At 35.9% G+C, this 18,512-nt stretch overlaps 1 protein-coding gene and 1 long non-coding RNA gene across 2 annotated transcripts in view; one reads left to right on the top strand and one right to left on the bottom strand.

The window, feature by feature from the left end:
• The window catches only part of LOC127837263 (uncharacterized), a 239,995-nt gene extending 238,194 nt beyond the window's left edge, over positions 1 to 1,801 (bottom strand). Inside the window, exon 1 of the mRNA XM_052364189.1 lies at positions 887 to 1,801. Coding sequence (XP_052220149.1) covers positions 887 to 1,528 — 642 coding nt within the window. The 5' untranslated portion in view covers positions 1,529 to 1,801. The remainder of the gene's footprint in view (positions 1 to 886) is intronic.
• Positions 1,802 to 3,041: 1,240 nt separating this feature from the next.
• Positions 3,042 to 6,571, top strand: LOC127837280 (uncharacterized). Its single transcript, XR_008029213.1, has 3 exons — positions 3,042 to 3,078; positions 3,220 to 3,296; positions 4,370 to 6,571. It is a non-coding gene; the product is annotated as an uncharacterized LOC127837280 (long non-coding RNA).
• Positions 6,572 to 18,512: the final 11,941 nt, after the last annotated feature.

Below are 18,512 nucleotides of genomic sequence, written 5' to 3'. Positions count from 1 at the left end.
TACCACAAGGATCAACGGCAATTTGATGTATGCCAAGTAGATCTTGGTGTTTATATTCAAATACTTTTTCTCCATTTAAGTTAAATGCCATTAATGTTTTTTTCAAACCATTTGAAATTATGAACACACTATTATGCGCATTAAAAGTACAACAACTTAATATCGATAGTGCACACTCTTTTATGTCTGAGCTTATATTGATTTCACGAAGCAACGTTCCGTCATTATTAAGAATGTCGATCTGCCCCTTGCTATTTGACATACCTATGTACTGGTTGAGTGGGACATTTCTAGTAACATCGTCATACGGGACTCTTGTTTTCAGTTCTGTAATAACGTGCACATTTCCATGACGTAGTTGTGCAAATGCAATTTTGCCAGCCGTTGGCAAAGTAATCACCATGTCCGTCGGACCAGTCTTAGAAACTGACCAAGGCGTAACGTCACAAATAAATTTTGATATTACAAAATCACTATCTTCCTCAATCACTAGTAACGCATCAGTATTATGTAAAGATATGACAATGTACTTATCTATCCATATACATGACCACGGGACGGGGCGTTTTTTCTTGTCAAACATGGGTATAATACTTAAATCTTTGGTACATTGAAGCTTTGGAATTCGCTTCGTATATGGCTTATAATGACTGCTATCGGTATTGGAGCCTGTCTCGCTTACATCACATGTGAAGTTTTCAATTTGCAAGGCATTCTTCATTTCTAACAGTAGACTATCGAAAGAGGTATCCTCAACACATTTAAAGCTAGATTTGCTTTTACTTTTCTCCAATTCACCTACGGATGATTTCAGACGAATAACCGAATTTTTTTCAAGCTGGCGCTGCAGGAGAACAACGTGTTCATTCGTTCCAAATTTCTCAACCTGTTCAATATAACTTGACTGCTGTTTAATGTCATTTAAAAACTGACGTAAATTATCGTTGTTTATTTTTTTTCTTTCTCCTATCACTTTCTTTTTATCAGCAATAGCAGATAACACTTCATCCTCAAGTTCCGCATACATTTGTAAGAGTTTCTGCTTTTTAGTCTGAAGTGATGATAACGCTTTACTTTCTATTTCAGATATCAATTCTTCGTGTTTACGTTCATGTTCCAAAAAACTCTCGCCTTGTTGTTGCAAGGAATAAAACACTGTTTTCAATCCCCTACAATCCACTTTTATGTCATGCACTATATCAGACAGTACTTTTACTTCCTCACACTTTCTGTGATCAGCCATCGCACACTTATTACAGCAGGTAACATCATGGTCTTTACACAGGTAGACCACTTCTTCATTTTTGTGATTCGGACATGCAATCAAGCTTTTCAGAAGTTCCTTTATCTCCTGGGGAGGAATATCCGCAAGGTCAAACAACTTGTGGTGCTTGGAAACCTTTATCCTTGCATGGCCCTGTTTACACTGAGCACAAAGTGGTTCATCACATTCTCTACAATACACAACGCCCTCTATTTCGCCTTTCGCCTCCAAGCAGGGGCCGCATAAGTATTGTTTGACAGACATTTTTTGTTCAAATTCTTACACATTTACCTCCGTATATTTATAATAAGTACATACTATGGTATGCGCATGCTTGTACATCACAATCCACACGCGATTACAGCTATATGTTCATATGTTTCGTTAGCATAACATCAATCGTTTCACACAGAGGTTCTTCACACTCTCTGCAATACACATATCCATCTATAACGGCTTTCTCATTCAAAAATGGGCAATATAAATCTTTTTATAGACTATTTCACATGCAGTAAAACAAAATCGCCTACTCGTAACGATATTCTTAATCGAAAGTAGGGAAAATACCGAGCGTGTACACACTTGCATGAGTAGCACGTGGTATGCTTAGTCACACGATTGTGACCCACGTCAGTATTAATACAGCGTGCGATCGATATACTCGTTAAGAATAGGAATTAAAGGTAGTCTCTGGCGTAAACCACTCCGTTGAGGAGTGCCTATTTACCAGTTGCACTGTATGGTGTATTACAGATTTAAAACAGATTTAAGGTATCACGCGATACTTAGTAAGTCAATTTAATCGACTGTTTGATACTATAAATATATATTAATTAAAACAAGCTCTCAACGGATTAATATTTTACCTGTGGTGATCACTTTCTAAACGGATACACATACTTGTAATCATAATGTGTCTGATTAGATATAATAGGGACCAATTATTGGATTTATCTGCAGTATCGAGAAATCATACAATACCAAACAAAGGAACGTTAACCATTTTAAAGCAATACAATCGTTTGAAATATAGAGGTACCCGAGGCGGTAGGGATCAAGAGTTACGTGTATGAGACACAAATAGTGGAGTAAATTTAAATAATCTACAAAGTTTACCATCACAAATTCCAACTGTAGCATCTTTGAAAAGACACAGCACACAAAACATTTCAGATGCAAACTTAAACAACCAACTAATGAACTTAAGTGTAGTACTTTTAAAGAATATTTTGGATTCTGCTTATATGGTTAACATTTAAAGAATTTCTTGATTTAAGATTGTTTAATAAATGTGTCGGTTATTTCTCGTCACTCAGACCTGACCACTCTGTCTAAACGCCAGTTAAAACGCAAGAAAAATGTCTTGACCCTGCCCTGAAAAAGCTTATTAAAACTAGACATTAAAGGTTACACACTGTATTGATTCTTACAAAATCGGATGTAGAACGCGTGCTATTGTAGAACGACCGATAAATCGTTAATATCTATAAGATATAACAACCCGTTGATTGTTTTAATATTAAAATTATATAAACGATTTGATCACCTTTGATTGTTTTAATATTACAATTATATAAACGATTTGATCACGATTTGAATTTTTTTTTTAGACCAGTTCAGCAGTAATAATTGTAAAATAGAATTGTTGGCGTATTGTTAATCTTTTTATTTACCATTCATGTTTACTTTGGTGCGATTATAATAATTGTAATTAATTATTTTATTGAATATTAGCGAGTTGTGTGTAACCTTCGGTTTAGATTTAGAGTGACTTCCCTTGTTTACTAATGCACTTTCCTCAAAATGCACACATGGTTTGTCGTTTTTGGATTATCAATATCAACATTCACTCATTCAGAGCTATTATCTGTTTTATTTGTAAACAATCTATGTTTAACATACAATTGTTTTCATTTTATAGTTCACTTATTACTGTATGCTAGTATTTGTTTCAGATACCAGTGCCCTCACATCTGTCATGATCTGAGTTCGGATTTAGAGTTTGAAGTTCGAGATAGTCAGATAGAATATGGTGAGTACATAGAATATGGTGAGTACAGTCTCAGATGATAAGTTTACTCCATGAATAAGGGCCACTGTTCCATATTTATTTGATTGGATGTAGCAGTGGCAGTTCTCCTTCTGGCCCAAACTTTTCTGTAGCCAAATTTACCTTTTTATGTCTGAATTCTTATTATTTAGGATATTTTATGGGTGATTATGTAGAAATCCTTGTAGCCAAATGGATTTTTTGTAGCCAAATTTCATTATTTGTAGCCATTGGCTAATTTGGCGAATGACAGAGTAAGCCCTGAGTGGCCTGATTATTATTATGCCTCCCTTCGAAGATGAGGGGGGTATATTGTTTTGCTGGATGTCGGTCGGTAGACCAGTTTGTTTCCGATCAATAACATATGATCTGATTGACCAATTTGCTTGATACATCCCATGTGCATTTTCCTTTGCCAATAGATGACCCCTATTTAAATTGGGGTCACTATGTCAAAGGTCAAGGTCACTGTCACACTAAGAGTGAAAATTGTTTCCGATCAATAACTTTTGAACAAAGGGACCGATTGGTTTGATATTTCCCATGTGCATTGGCATTGACAGTAGATGGCCCTCATTATAATTAGGATCACTAGGTCAAAGGTTAAGGTCACTGTCACACTAAGTGTGAAATAGTTTCCAATCAATAACTTGTCAACTGATTCACCGATTGGCTTGATACTTCACATGTGCATTGGCCTTGGACAGTGGAAGACCCCTGTTGAAATTGGGGTCACTAGTTCAAATGTCAAGATCACTGTGACATTAAGTTTTAATTAAGTGGCTAAGTCACACTTATATGATAAGATTAACTCATATGATTATTTTTGTTGCGAAAAATCCCGTTTCAAGGTCCTGTTTAGGGGGGCCTCTGTCTCCGACCACGGAGCTCTTGTTAACTTAAAAAAAAAATGGAACAATTTATCCTGCTTTGATCAACTGTTGTGCCCATGGCATTCGTAAAGTAACCATGAAAGAAAAGTGTGCCGGTTGAAAGGCTCATGACTTCGAAACAATAGCACATGTCAATTGCTAAAATATGATAATTTATTTCAGGATACACGAACGACCTAAGTTTTTTCGGATTTGCGGTGACTGAACAGGAGACGGAGAGTTTTGTGGTGTCATCTGAAACTGATAGAAATTAACACAATGTTGAGTCTTGAGACCAAGCGGATAATTTATTGTTTGACTGCAACAATAATGAAAAAGTCACAGAGCAATTTTTAGACTTAAAATGTTCTGTTGAAATTGTTGTTGACAATAAGAAGAAATATGAATGCAATATGTGTGAAAACAAAAATAGCACAAGAACAGGATACAAAAGACATTTAGTTAGCCATTCCAATGATGGTCAAAAGTCACTGTTTGCGAAAAAGTGTTCTATTCCACCTATGACTTAAAGAATCATATGAGCAACCACAGAAACTTACGCACTTACTTGTGCATTGAATGTGAAAAAACCTTTAAATCAAAACACGACTTAAATGTTCACAAAACAAGGCTACACAAATCTTACTTTAAATTTGTGTGTGAAGTATGTGGGCAGGGTTACAATTATAGAAATGAGTTAGATGGACACAAGGCAAAACATGATGGGTCCAAACCATTTAAGTGTCCTAAGTGCAACAAAGCATATCAGTACTTGCCTAACCTGTCACGGCATGTGTGCGGAAAAATGGAATCCTCCAAGTGTGATAAGTGTGGAAGCATTTTCAAGACAAAACACTACCTTCAAGAACACATGAAGGCTCATGATGACCCCGAACAACATCAGTGTTATGTGTGTGGAACTTTTTACAAATATAGATCTTCTTTTTATAAACACAAAAAGAAGACTGGTCATTAGTGTTTTAAATGCTTTAGTCAGAATAAGAACAGATAAAACTCTGGATATATTATAATGTTATAAAGGCAAATAATTATACAGTTATATCTGTTTACTGTAAGTCCTTAGCAGAAACTAAATGGCAATAGTAAACCCTTATGAACCTTATAAGCACTTGTTTTTCAGCCAGTCTTCATCATGATGTTTGCTCAGAAGCTTTGCTTAGCAATTAGGAAATCATTTTGTTGACATAAAGAAGCATTGCTTTTGAGAAATTACCAATACCCGGTATACCAGCTGCATGAAATTAATTTTATATTGTGGCATTTATTGTTTTAATGCAGTCATCTGAATATTAATCCTGCCTTAAAATATAGTGTAGCATTGTTGATTTTGTGTCCTTAAGATGATGATGATTATGATTGGTTGGTTGATGATTAACAGCAACAAACTGTCTGAATACGTTTTATTTAATATTCTTGCTATTTCAGGTAATGACATTTATTTTTGGAGAATATTACAACTGTTATAATTTAAATTGTTATTAAACAGTATTTGCATATTGGGTATATATGTGTTAGGGCTCTGCATTAAGGTTATTCTGTTAAAACTACATGTATTTGAATGCTTGATGCATGGTATATGTTTGTTAGGGCTGACTTGCAGTTGTTAAATAATATTTTCTACCCCATTTACGAGATGCCATGGTGACAAGCCAGTATTGATTGTATGAAGTTTTATTTCTTTGAGCAAGATGCTTGATGATCATTGCAACTTTTTATGCCCCCATTTCGAAGAAAAGGGGGTATATAGTTTTCGCACTGTCCGTCGGTCGGTCGGTCACACTTCGTGTCCGCTCTCTAATTCAAATAGTTTTCATCCGATCTTTACCAAACTTGGTCCGAAGTTGTATCCAGACAATATTTAGGTCAAATTCGAATGTGGGTCATGCCGGATCAAAAACTAGGTCACGGGGTCACTTAGTGCATTTCAAGGATTTAGCATGGTGTCCGCTCTCTAATTGAAGTAGTTTTTATCTGATCTTTACTAAACTTGGTCAGAAGTTGTATCAAGACAATATCTAGGTCAAGATCGAATATGGGTCATGCCGGGTCAAAAACTAGGTCACTGGGTCACTTAGTGCATTTCAAGGATTTAGCATGGTGTCCGCTCTCTTATTGAAGAAGTTTTCATCTGATCTTTACTAAACTTGGTAAGAAGTTGTATCAAGACAATATCTAGGTCAAGTTTGAATATGGGTCATGCCGGGTCAAAAACTAGGTCACGTGGTCACTTAGTGCATTTCAAGGATTAGGCATGTTGTCCGCTCTTTAGTTTATGTGGCTTTCTGATTTATTTTGATATTCTAAGACATTTTTATGCCCCCGAAGGAGGGCATATTGTGATTGGACTGTCCGTTCGTCTGTCCGTCCGTCCGTCTGTCCGTCACACTTTGCGTTTAGATTTCGAAAAATGCTCATAACTTCTATGTCGCTTCAGATAGCAATTTCATATTTGGCATGCATGTGTATATGGACAAGGCCTTTCCATACGCACACAAATTTTGACCCCTGTGACATTGACCTTGAACTTAGGGTCCGCATTTAGGTTCGAAATATGCGTTTAGGATTTGAAAAAAGCTAATAACTTCTACCAAGCGTTTACACAGTTATACTTTTATGTAGTGACAAAGTTACAGTTGGGGGCATCAGTGTCCTGTGGACACATTTTTTGTTCTTTCAACAATATATTAATTGTGTTATTTGTGTATATATTTTTCATTAAGTTTTCACAAGACAGAAGAAACAGGCTTTCATATATCTTATTCTTTATTGAAGTGTCTATTAACTGAAAAGTATTAATCGTATAATATAAATGTATAAAATCGTGGCAGATGCCGCTGGTCTTTAAGTTCATTTTAAGTTTGACTATTGTTTTAATTTTTGCTGGTTTAATGTTTTGTATTATCAATAAATGTGTTCTTTGTAGCTTCCTAATACAGTATTACAGAAAAGAATAAATAACTAATCAGAGTCCACTGTTATATTTGTTAAAGCTTGTAAAAACATGTTTATACCCCTACAAATTAAGTTTAGGGGGTATATATGAGTGAGCTTGTCTGTTGGTCGGTCTGTCTGTATTAAGTGTCCGCTCTCTAATTCAAGTCGTTTTCATCTGATCTTCACCAAACTTGGTCAGATGTTGTATCTAGATGATGTCTAGGACAAGTTTGAATATGATTCATGCGGGGTCAAAAACTAGGTCACGTGGTCACTTAGTGCGTTTTAAACATTGAGCATGGTGTCTGCTCTCTAATTCAAGTAGTTTTCATCCGAGCTTCACCAAACGTGGTCAGGAGTTGTATCTAGATGATGTCTAGGCCAAGTTTAAACATGGGTCATGGCAGGTCAAAAACTAGGTCACAAGGTTACTAAGTGCGTTTTAAACATTGAGCATGGTGTCCGCTCTCTAATTCAAGTCGTTTTTATACCATATTCACCAAACTTGGCCAGAAGTTGTATCTAGATAATGTCTATGTCAAGTTTGAATATGGGTCATGCCAGGTCAAAAACTAACAAATAAGTTTATGTTAAGTTTCAACTGTTTTATTATGCGAATTATCTTCAGACAAACGATGGTATTTGACGTGAGAAAAGTATGCTTGTTCAATAATTTTTTTTTAGGTTTGTTTTCCATAAACAGGAGTGTATTTATAATCTGGTGCATGGATATCTTTCTGTTAAAACCATGCAATCATACATGATTGAAGCATAAATAATTCTGCAATAGAATATTTGGCGCCGCAGCTGCCAGACTATAAACTCTAATAGATTAGAATGTTTTGTTTTCACACCTTGAAATAAAATGCACGGTGTTGTGATCATCAGTCGCACATTAAAAAGCAGAATGCCATCAAGCTTACAGCCACATTGGATGTGCAATGTGGTGAGACAAAGAAGACACTGTATGATCTACAGCACTTTCGTGGCTGATCCTTTAGCGGGTTTCAAAAAACCAATATCCTGTGTATTGAAACATCCAAAGATCATATTACAACCTGTCACTTGTCAAAACAATATGTTTTATGTCAACACACAAGCCTAAGTAGCGAGCACATTCATATCACATTGCTAATATAGGAAGGGGGGACTCGTTCAAAAAAACTACAAATGTATATTCATTTAAATGCTTTTTGCTAAATTACATTCGAAACCCATAAAAGGTAAGTTGAAACAAATAGTAGTTATTATTACGATATTAGATTTCACTTTCTCCAAATTTTCATAAAATACATTGGACATGTTGATAAAATTGAAAGTTTAATTCAACTGTCTAATGGTCGTTAAAATAGAACAGGAACAGTGAACCACATGCGAACACCGCGTTAGGTATGTACTGCCATGTTAAGACCTTTATTTAATCAACTATTTTAATAGTGACATAGTAGTTCGTTCTGTTCCGTGATGAACACTTTGTTCTCCTAATGTGGTGACATAATACAATATACACTTTCATAGTGTCCTCCAACGTTATACCAAGACGAGTGGTTGGCAGAATCTTTGACTCATCGCATTTGTGGTGGCTGCGAATTGGCAAACAGCCCCTTGCGACCTCATGCGGTCTGCTGATATCTGACCGGTTCGATTTTCGTTGTCTTTTTTCCAAGCCTCGTAGGTGAATCAAATGCATGATTTCTGAAAACAAAGAAATATACGCCCAAATATAATAAAACACTGCAGACATCTCCCAAGAATTAAAGCAAAATTTAAACAAATCTAGCGATTAATTGGAATTTAAATATAAGGCATGTGGAACTAGTGTAATGACATTTCATGGGTGCTTTAATGTCTATTGGGCAATACCTGCAAGTTAAGATTATACGCTTTTGTTACAAAAACATATATGCATAACACATATATGCGTTTAATGATTACGTTTTTGTCTACCACTTGCTGGTGTCATATAAACGCATGTCATTAAACACATTAGAACATCGTGGCCGTCTGGTTAGCGCAGTGGTTGGTACTCGCGCTTCTCGCCTAGGCGACCCGGGTTCAATCGTCACTTCCGGTAAACGAGAGCTTGATTAGTGGGCGCCATACCGGACTGGCGGAGTTTCACCCGGGCACTTTCTTTACCCCTACTCCAGCACAAGACCACACCAAAATGAAATATCTTTCAGTTGCAAGCAAATACTAGTAGTTGGAAATTGCAGCCATACCGGTTTTGCAAAATGTGTCCCAAATTTCGTGAGTCTAGTAAAGTAAATAAGGTAGGAGTGCTGGGACACACTCTGGTTTCTCACATAATGCAGCCTCAGAATCGGATTTACGTCCTAAACTTCGACACACACACACACCTAGGAACATCGCTAGTATTACACTAACCTCGGTATGATCCTCAAACAACGCTGACCACTTGTGCCTGTTGCGCTCTCAGACTGATCGTGCAGTTCTTCAGGAGGCAGAAGTTTGGTTTGCGGATAGACGGACCTCCTCGTGGTCTTAATGTGAAATGATCTACAACAAGTAAACGAAGGTTGCTGGCTAAATTGATTTTGAAAAATGTATTCAACAAATATTTTCAAAACATAACACGAAAGCATTACTATATCCGTGGCACTTCCATTTGTTTCATTGAAAGTTTAAAGGCGCACAAGCATGACTTTTAATGTGTGCATTTGCATGTACTTTTACGACCTGATTATATCCGAGTATAAACTGTTAAAACAGATAGTAATCTTTGTTGAGTTGCAATATGTGCATTTAGGTAAAAACCTCTCCGGACGATTACGAACATGAGTGTTATCGCTAAATGAGCGCCTATGACAGCTGTGTTAGAAGTGGAAAATCGTGAATTACAAAATATATGAACCGTTTACAAATAATATCTTGTATAGCATTTTGTTTTGCTTTCTATATTTTGCTCGTTTCATTTACGGTCGCCTCTCAAAAAATGTTTTAAATGAGTATATATACTCCTATTAAAATGTATGGTCACTGTATTTTTATTTTCACAGACTGTTTTCACCTGCATGTTCATTATACTTATATCAAAGCGCTGAAGGCGCTGTAGGTGTTCGCTGTTGTAAAATGTCGTCCTTGATTAGATTGTGCGAATTGCACAGGCTAATCAGTATGCACAGGCTAATCTTATTTGATATGCATTAAGCCCCGTTTTCACTGAAAACAGCCAATATGTACAGATTTCAATGATAAACACTAGACTGGCCAATCTGTCTTACAAGCTGTTAAACACTATTAGTCATATAAACCATATGCAGTGTACCAGTGGTGAACTATAAACAGGCAAATGTGGAGGTAATCTTTCATAGCAGACGCTCTATATAGCATTTGTCGTCTGCTGCAACAGGCAGTGGTTGTCTTTTCATACCGTACCTAAGGCTTCTAAGCACATACTGATTTGCAAAATATGGTCTGTAACATTAGTGTGAGCTAACGCTCACACTAAAAACCAAAAAGTATACATTGTGTTATATGTATTATGCGGTATATTTAAGTACATTGTATTAAGAATAAGTTTAGGATTATTGGAGAATTATAATGGTGTGTAGTAGTGCCTTTCAATACGCACATATACAAGAAAATTGCTACAGCTATATCGAGATTGCCGCAAGAGGGCGCGACACACATATTATACATTTTTTCATGTTTCTCTTAGTAGGCATTACTTCTTTTAGGTGGGAGAATTTAACTGAAAAGTGCGAATATACATCGATACAATCCGTATCGTCAACTCATATCCATTTTTGAAACCAACTTCAAGTATTATATTAAAAGTTTCACATAAGATGTGCACATGTTGTTTATAAAACCTGCTGAAAAGCACGTAATCATCTGTATATGTATCAATTGATTTCGTGTATTATCCAGTGCCGTGTTTCCGGACTTTATCCGGTGCCAGTATTTTATGGTTTCGTCTGTTATCCGGTGCCAGTGAAATCAATATGCGACCCTTTTAAAACGCAAATGCTCACGTTTTTGATGTTGCCTGTAAATTCCTACGACTTTATTATACATCTAAATAATTTTTACAACACTGCAAAGTAGTAGTAGAATATGTTTTTTCTCGCCAGTTACAAAATTGCAAGTTTTTAAAAGTATTTCATGACTATGAGATAGGTATGGTTCATTTGTTTTCGTTCGTTTTGATAAAATATTTTATTTTAATGTCGAATTTTGAATTCAACCGTAAGCTGAAATACCATAATGTTCCGTGAGCAATAGTATTTGGCACACTGACGCGGTCTTGTTGACTTTTTCGCTCACAATATTGAGCACATCCATCATTTCGCCTTGTTTATGTTCTGATATGACCCGGTGCCGTTTCGCGTATTATCCGGAATCGTTCAAAAGTTTCCGGTATTATCCGTATTGGTTAGGTACCGTGCTCATACCCCAAGAAATGCAATACACTAAATGGTCTAAACGAAAAAATATCTTGCCTTACATTGAGCTGTCATTCTATTATCAGAAACAAAGATGTTTTAATTGTTCAAAATCTGAGAGAAGAAAAAATCGACTTTGCCGTATTTACAGAAACCTGGTTCTCAGATGAAAAGCAACACCAAATAGATACCTCAGACTTAAATCAAAATGGTTACACAATGAGTACTGTAAATCGTTCAAATAGAACAGGCGGCGGAGTGGCTTTTACTTTTCGGACTGGGGTTACTGTACGAAAAGTGTGAAGTAGTAATACCCGGACATTTGAGCATGGTATATGGCAACTGATTCTCAAAAACATTACAATTAATGTAATTGGCGTTTACAGACCACAATCATTAGGGACTGAACATCAATTTTTAACAGATTTTTTCGAATTCATGGAGGAAATTGTTCCCAACTATTCAAATCTTATGATTCTTGGAGATTTCAACTTACATGTCAACAAAACTAACAGTGTTGTGACTGAATTTAAGAATTCTCTTGTAGCAATGGGTTTGGAACAACATGTTAATTTCAGCACACACACAGAGGGAAATACACTCGACCTAGTAATCTCTGCGGCTACAAATGGTATTGAAATCAATTCGTGTGAACCAGGCTCTTTCTTTTCGAACCATTGTGTAGTTTAAGTCGTTACCAAAGTAGAAAAAGAAAATATCAAGAGTCAAACAATAAAATGTCGAAATTTTAAAAACATAGACCACTCAGCATTTACTAACGACCCCATTGAAATGTCAATTACAGCAGACAAAGTAGATACTTTTGTAGAGCAATTTGAAGATGAAATCTGTAGAATTCTTGATAAAAACGCTTCATACATTGAGAAAAACAAAATTTGTCGTGCACCAAAACCATGGTTTAATGAAAACATTCTTGAACTAAAACGCAAAACACACAAACTGGAACGCATGTGGAGAAAATACACACAACCAGACCAATATGAACTTTTCAAAAATGCCAGAAATAAATACACTTTCGAGTTGAATGCAGAGAAGAAACGATCGCTTAGTCAAAAAGTAATTGATTTTCACGGAGATTCTAAAAAACTCTACAAGTTTGTACCAGAATTTACAGGAAAAAATACTGATAACCCTATGCCGGAAGGTGAAAGCGACACCGCGATAGCTGAAAATTTTGCCGATCATTTACTGGATAAAATTAACAAAATACGAGATGCCCTTGCAAGTTTCGAAAAATTCACACCCGATCACAAGGAAGTACCATGATTCTGTATGTTCGAGGAGCTAACCCAAGATGAAGTGAAAAAGATCATCAATCATCTTAAAAAAAAATCATGCGAACTAGATGCATTGCCAACAAGAGTACTTAAATCATTTTTTAACGAGTTATTACCGTTCGTTACAAAATTGGTTAATCTCTTTCTAAGTCAAGGAGTTTTTCTTCAAAATTTAAACAGGCAATAGTAAGACCACTTCTTAAGAAAATTGGACTAGACCTGAGTAATGCCAACTATAGACCAGTGAGCAACTTATCATTTCTATCGAAAGTGATTGAAAAGGCTGCTCTGTTTAGACTCAATATACACGTAAATGAAAACAATCTCCTTCCAAAAAATCAGTCAGCCTACAGACAATTCCATTCTTGTAAATCTGCTTTACTTAGACTAGTCAATGATATACTCGAAGGTATGGAGGAACAAGATGTTACAACACTTATCGCCATTGATTTGAGTGCTGCCTTCGATACAGTCGATCATGACATTCTACTCGACGTGTTGCAAAAACAATACGGTGCACTAAACTGTATAGACTCGTATCTTCGTCCAAGAAGCTGTCGCATAAGTGTTAATTCAGCTTTATCGGCGGCACGTTCTTTGGATTGTAGTGTTCCCCAGGGTAGTTGTCTTGGTTCATGGCTCTACCTGACGTACGCTGGAACACTGTTTGATGTCGTTCCTCCCTCCATCACAGTCTACGGTTTTCCTGATGCCCACACCGCAAACAAGCGATTCAAACCTACATCTTCTTCTGTTGAAAGAACTGCCATTCAAGAACTTGAAAGTTGTGCACTCGTTATTAACAACTGGATGAACGAGAATAAACTGAAAATGAACGCATCAAAAACGGAATTCATCATGTTCGGTAGTAGACACTAACTAAATAATGTCAATCTAAAGAAATAGATATTGCTGGTGACACTGTTAAAGCAGAAAAATGCATACGGTATTTGGGTGCATATTTAGACGAAACACTAAATTTTAAAGAACACATCAAAATTAAGTGCCGTACAGCCATGTACAACTACCTTAAAATCAAAAGCATAAGGAAATACTTAACAAAAGAAGCAACAGAAATACTCGTTTTGTCTTTGGTAATATCCCATCTGGATTATTGTAATCTCATCTTGTATGGAGCAGCTCAATGCGATATAAACAAAATGCAAAGTATCCAAAACATGTGTGCCAAATTGGTACTAGACCAACAGAAATATGACAGTTCAAAAGATGCCTTGTATGAACTACACTGGCTTCCAGTAAAGGCTAGGATAACATTCAAATTACTGAACTTCATGTATAATTTTTCTGTTGGTCACGCGCCAAAATACCTTACAGAACTTTTAAAAGAAAAAGTACCAGCACGTAACCTACGATCTACCGTCTCGTATAACGGATGTTATGCTGTGAAACGCACAAGAAGAAAAACTTTCATGGACAGAAATTTCGGAGTTGTTGGTCCGAAACTGTGGAATGACCAACCATCAAGCATTCGGACTTCTGTCTCAATAGACATTTTCAAAGGGAATTTGAAAACATTTCTCTTCAGAGACTTTTACAACCTATTTTAATTTGAATACCTGTGATTTCAAAACAAATCGAGGCTCAGTTGTATGGGCTTATTTGTCCAACAACCATGACTCAAAAGAAATTAAAGGCTTGTGCGGTCTTCTTTGCTCGAAAAGGGTATGTATTATACAAGTGACCGGTAACCATAAATCATTAGGGCTTCTTTGCTCAACGATTGAATGCCATAATCCAGCGGTCTTTTAGTCACGCCTAGCCCCTCTAATTGTGTCTTATAGTCACACTGAAATTTTAACCTTCAAGTTGTGTCTTGTAGTTACACTTGGTCAGTCTATTTGTGACTTGTAGTCACAATAGTTCAAATACGGTTAAAACCCAAAAGAAGTGTCCGTAAGGGTGACAGGCGACCGGTAGCTGTGGGATCCGACAGCCAGAGTGCAGAAATATCCTTTCACGTATCCTTTCAGTTAATGAAAAACAGTATCTCTATGTTGCCAAAACTTTGCTCATAATATCATTATAATTATTGTCTTAACCCTAGTTATATCAATTTATTACATAATATTTTTTTCCTGTGTTTTAATATCGTAGCCTGTATTGTTTTATTGCTTAAGTTTCTTACAGCATGTTTATTTATATCACACATTTTTAGATTATAAATCCTTTAATTAATGCTGCATAACAGTATCACTCACTCTTATTTCAATTGTATGTATATTTATACGTTTTGTACAACGCCATTGAATATAATTATATAAATATAAGTTTCATCAAATTAGCAAGTTTCAAGTTTTCAAGTTTCAAGCTTATAATACATACTTATTCCGGAAATTCGACCAAAAATAGTGTATGGTGACATATACCTGCTTCATGATAACTAACGCCTGAGCAGTAGTGTTTGAACAAAACTGTCTACTTTAACGAATATGATACTCTTCTATTTGTGTTATAAAACTATGTTTATAGTCAATGACATAATAGTACCAAAACATGATATAAGTTTTATTAATGGAGACTTCAAAGCAATCTAATATATAAGTGCAACGTGATCTAAACCAAAGGGTCGTCACACTATAACAGTATTATATCTAATAATTTGTGCCGTCTTCCGCAATTCATGAACATGCATTTGAATTTGTTTTACTGACGTAAAAATTCAGTACATAACGAGTCATGTAAACATGTGTTTGCGTCAGTTCTTTCAGTGTTTTTACTCACTCAAATTTCATATAGATTTTTAATTTACAATCCAAAAAATGATTCGTTCATCTCGTTACTACTATGAACATTAAAGTGAAAATAAAATCATGGTGTCCGTTTTGGATTAGTTCAATCAAGAGTTTAGTAGAGCAGATATATCTTACTCAGAAAAGCATCGTGAATGATATCAAAATACGTGTCGGCTAGCTCCGTTTCTAACAGAAATCTACCTAAAGAGTTATCCTCAACACATCTGAAGCTAGATTTGCGTCCACTGTCTCCAATTCACCTAAGGCTGTTTTCAGACGACATACCGACTTTTTTTTCAAGGCGGCGCTGCAGAAGAAAAACGTGTTCATTGTTCCAAACTTCTCGACGTGTTCAATATCAGTTGACTGCTGTTTGATGTCATTTAACAAATGTCGAATGTCCATTGCTTGTTTTAATTTGTTGTCCAATTGCGTTCTTCTTATCAGCCATAGCTTCTAACAAGTAATACTCAAGTTTCGCATATATGTCCAATAGTTTCTGTTTAATGGTTTTGAGGGATGACAACGCTTGACTTTCTATTTCACATACCAATTTTTCGTGTTTTCGTTCAGGTTCTAAAAGACACTTGCCTTGTTGTTGCAAGTCATGCAACATTGTCTTCAATCCGGTACAATCAACTTTTGTGTCAAGCACAATATCAGCTGGTACCTTTAGTTTCTCGCACTTTCTGTGATAAGCAATAGCACACTTACTACAGCACATTACACCAGTAAACCACCTCTTCCTTGTCATGCTTCGGACATGCCATCAAGCTCTGAAGAAGTTTGTGGATTTCAGGGAAAGGTACATCCGCAAAATTACACAACTTGTGGCGTTTTAAAGCCGTTATCCTTTGATGATCCTGTGTGCACTGATCACAAAGTACTTCCTCACATTCCCTACAATACACAACACTCTCTATTTCGCGTTTCTCCTCCAAACAGAGGCTGCATACGTATCTTTTAACATACATTTTTCGTGAACTGTAAAATAAAACCACCTCCACGTATGTATATGCTAAATTGAAAGTAGGGAGGCGTGTACATACGTATCAGTATATCGATCGACTTTGACCATTACTGTATAAATAACGAGCACAATGTAAGTACACTTTCAGCAGAGAAAGATAACTACCTCTTGAACTACATAGATCTTGTATATGTTTATTGTCCATTGTATAGGGAATACGTATGTATAATATTAAAGATTGTATCTACGATTTAAATCTCAACACTTAATGTTCGCCTTCCTCCAACAACACAAATATATAAACGAGGGACTTGAATTTAAATATACGAATACGCCGTTATATGTTCCATTTTTTAAAATGATACTGTCATTGGTTTAAAAAATATATATTAACGCTACACCGATAGTAATATGTGTACTCGAACTTTATAGAGAAAGAAACATTCCATCCATGAAGGCAATAGAACAGAATAATTTGGGATTTCCCTACATCTCCAATCCTGTGTTAAAAATATGTGGCACTTCTACCATTATGTGAATATAATGATACTCAAAGGTTCGTTTAAGTCGCTTTGTGTATTTTTTTGTTTTGATTTAAATGTCCCAGGTTCGTTTAACTACCCATCAAGCTTGCAAAATAAGGCAACAAATCTTATGTAGAATATATCAACTTTTATTCCTGGTTAAATGTTTGTATATGTATATTAATCTTATTTATATTGTAATTGTATATGATTCTTGTTTAAGAAATTGAGACAAGAAAATATCAGTAAAGAAATAAACGAGATACTCCGACACAAATATAATCCGTCCAGAAAGTATATGTCCGTCTTTCCTGCACTATCCCGTGAAGCCGTTAAATTGGGATGTTTACTGTGCGAGTTCGCTATCGAAGTGGCTCGAAGTTTGTTAAAAAATACCCCGCGTGTATACTTACTCTTATATAAATGCTTATATAAACGGCCATGTTCTAGAACAACGTGATGGTCTCAGCAAGTAAACAAAACTCTCCATCGACTTGTCAAAATTGTTTTTTTTCTAGTAGCATTTTTGTTTTTTCGAGAAGCATATTTGTATCTTATCCCCAGTCAACAGCAGTTCGTGGCCTGTTCAACACCCATGTGACCGCCAAGAGCACCCCATCGTATGATGGTTCGAGCCCTAGATGTATAAATCATCTCATCGTATGACAATTCGAATACTGCATGTATGATAGTTCGAATTGAGTTAAGTCAGTTTACTAGGAAAAAAGTGTTACATACGCCCCTTTCTAGGAAACATAATTAAGGATTAAATTCTTTTTCTAAATCGTCCTTAAAGTCATTGTCAGGGAAGTTATGTGCGAAGTCGTCACAAGGTATCATCAAACAACAATACATTTATAATCATAAACATGAAACAGCACATAATGGATATTTCAGAATGAAAACAACACACCTAAGTGTCGCTTTAAGTAATAAGTCTTATACAAATGAACATTAAGTCCTTCAATGAATAAGTAACTAGTCAGAATATGATTAAGCATAAAGTACAACAACAAACGTGAAGTCCTATAATACAACAAAGTCCTATAGTATAACAAAGTCCCAATATAATAAATCAAAGTCCTAATATAAATGCAAAGTCCTACTATAAATGCAAAGTCCTACTATAAACGCAAAGTCCTACTATAAACGGGAACACTTTGGTAAGTCACACAAGTTCACTATTAAGTCAAGAGTTTACACGTGCCACAAATGTCACTAGGTTCATTAATCGCCATCGTTGTACCAGTCGCCCGGTCAGGAATGTCATAACACCTGGCGACTTAGTGATGAACCGTTTTCGCCTCGCACGTGTCTCCAGTGTCCCGCAGTTTATGAAAATATACAGATATACAATTAACATATCAGAGTAATACAAATCCTAGGTTTCGGTTTCTTGAGTTTTAGGATACAAAGC

This window comes from Dreissena polymorpha, chromosome 7, assembly GCF_020536995.1.
Source record: "Dreissena polymorpha isolate Duluth1 chromosome 7, UMN_Dpol_1.0, whole genome shotgun sequence".
Taxonomy (NCBI): Eukaryota; Metazoa; Mollusca; class Bivalvia; order Myida; family Dreissenidae; genus Dreissena; species Dreissena polymorpha.
Note: the sequence above shows the minus strand (reverse complement) of the source record. Positions and strands in the feature narration are given on the sequence as shown.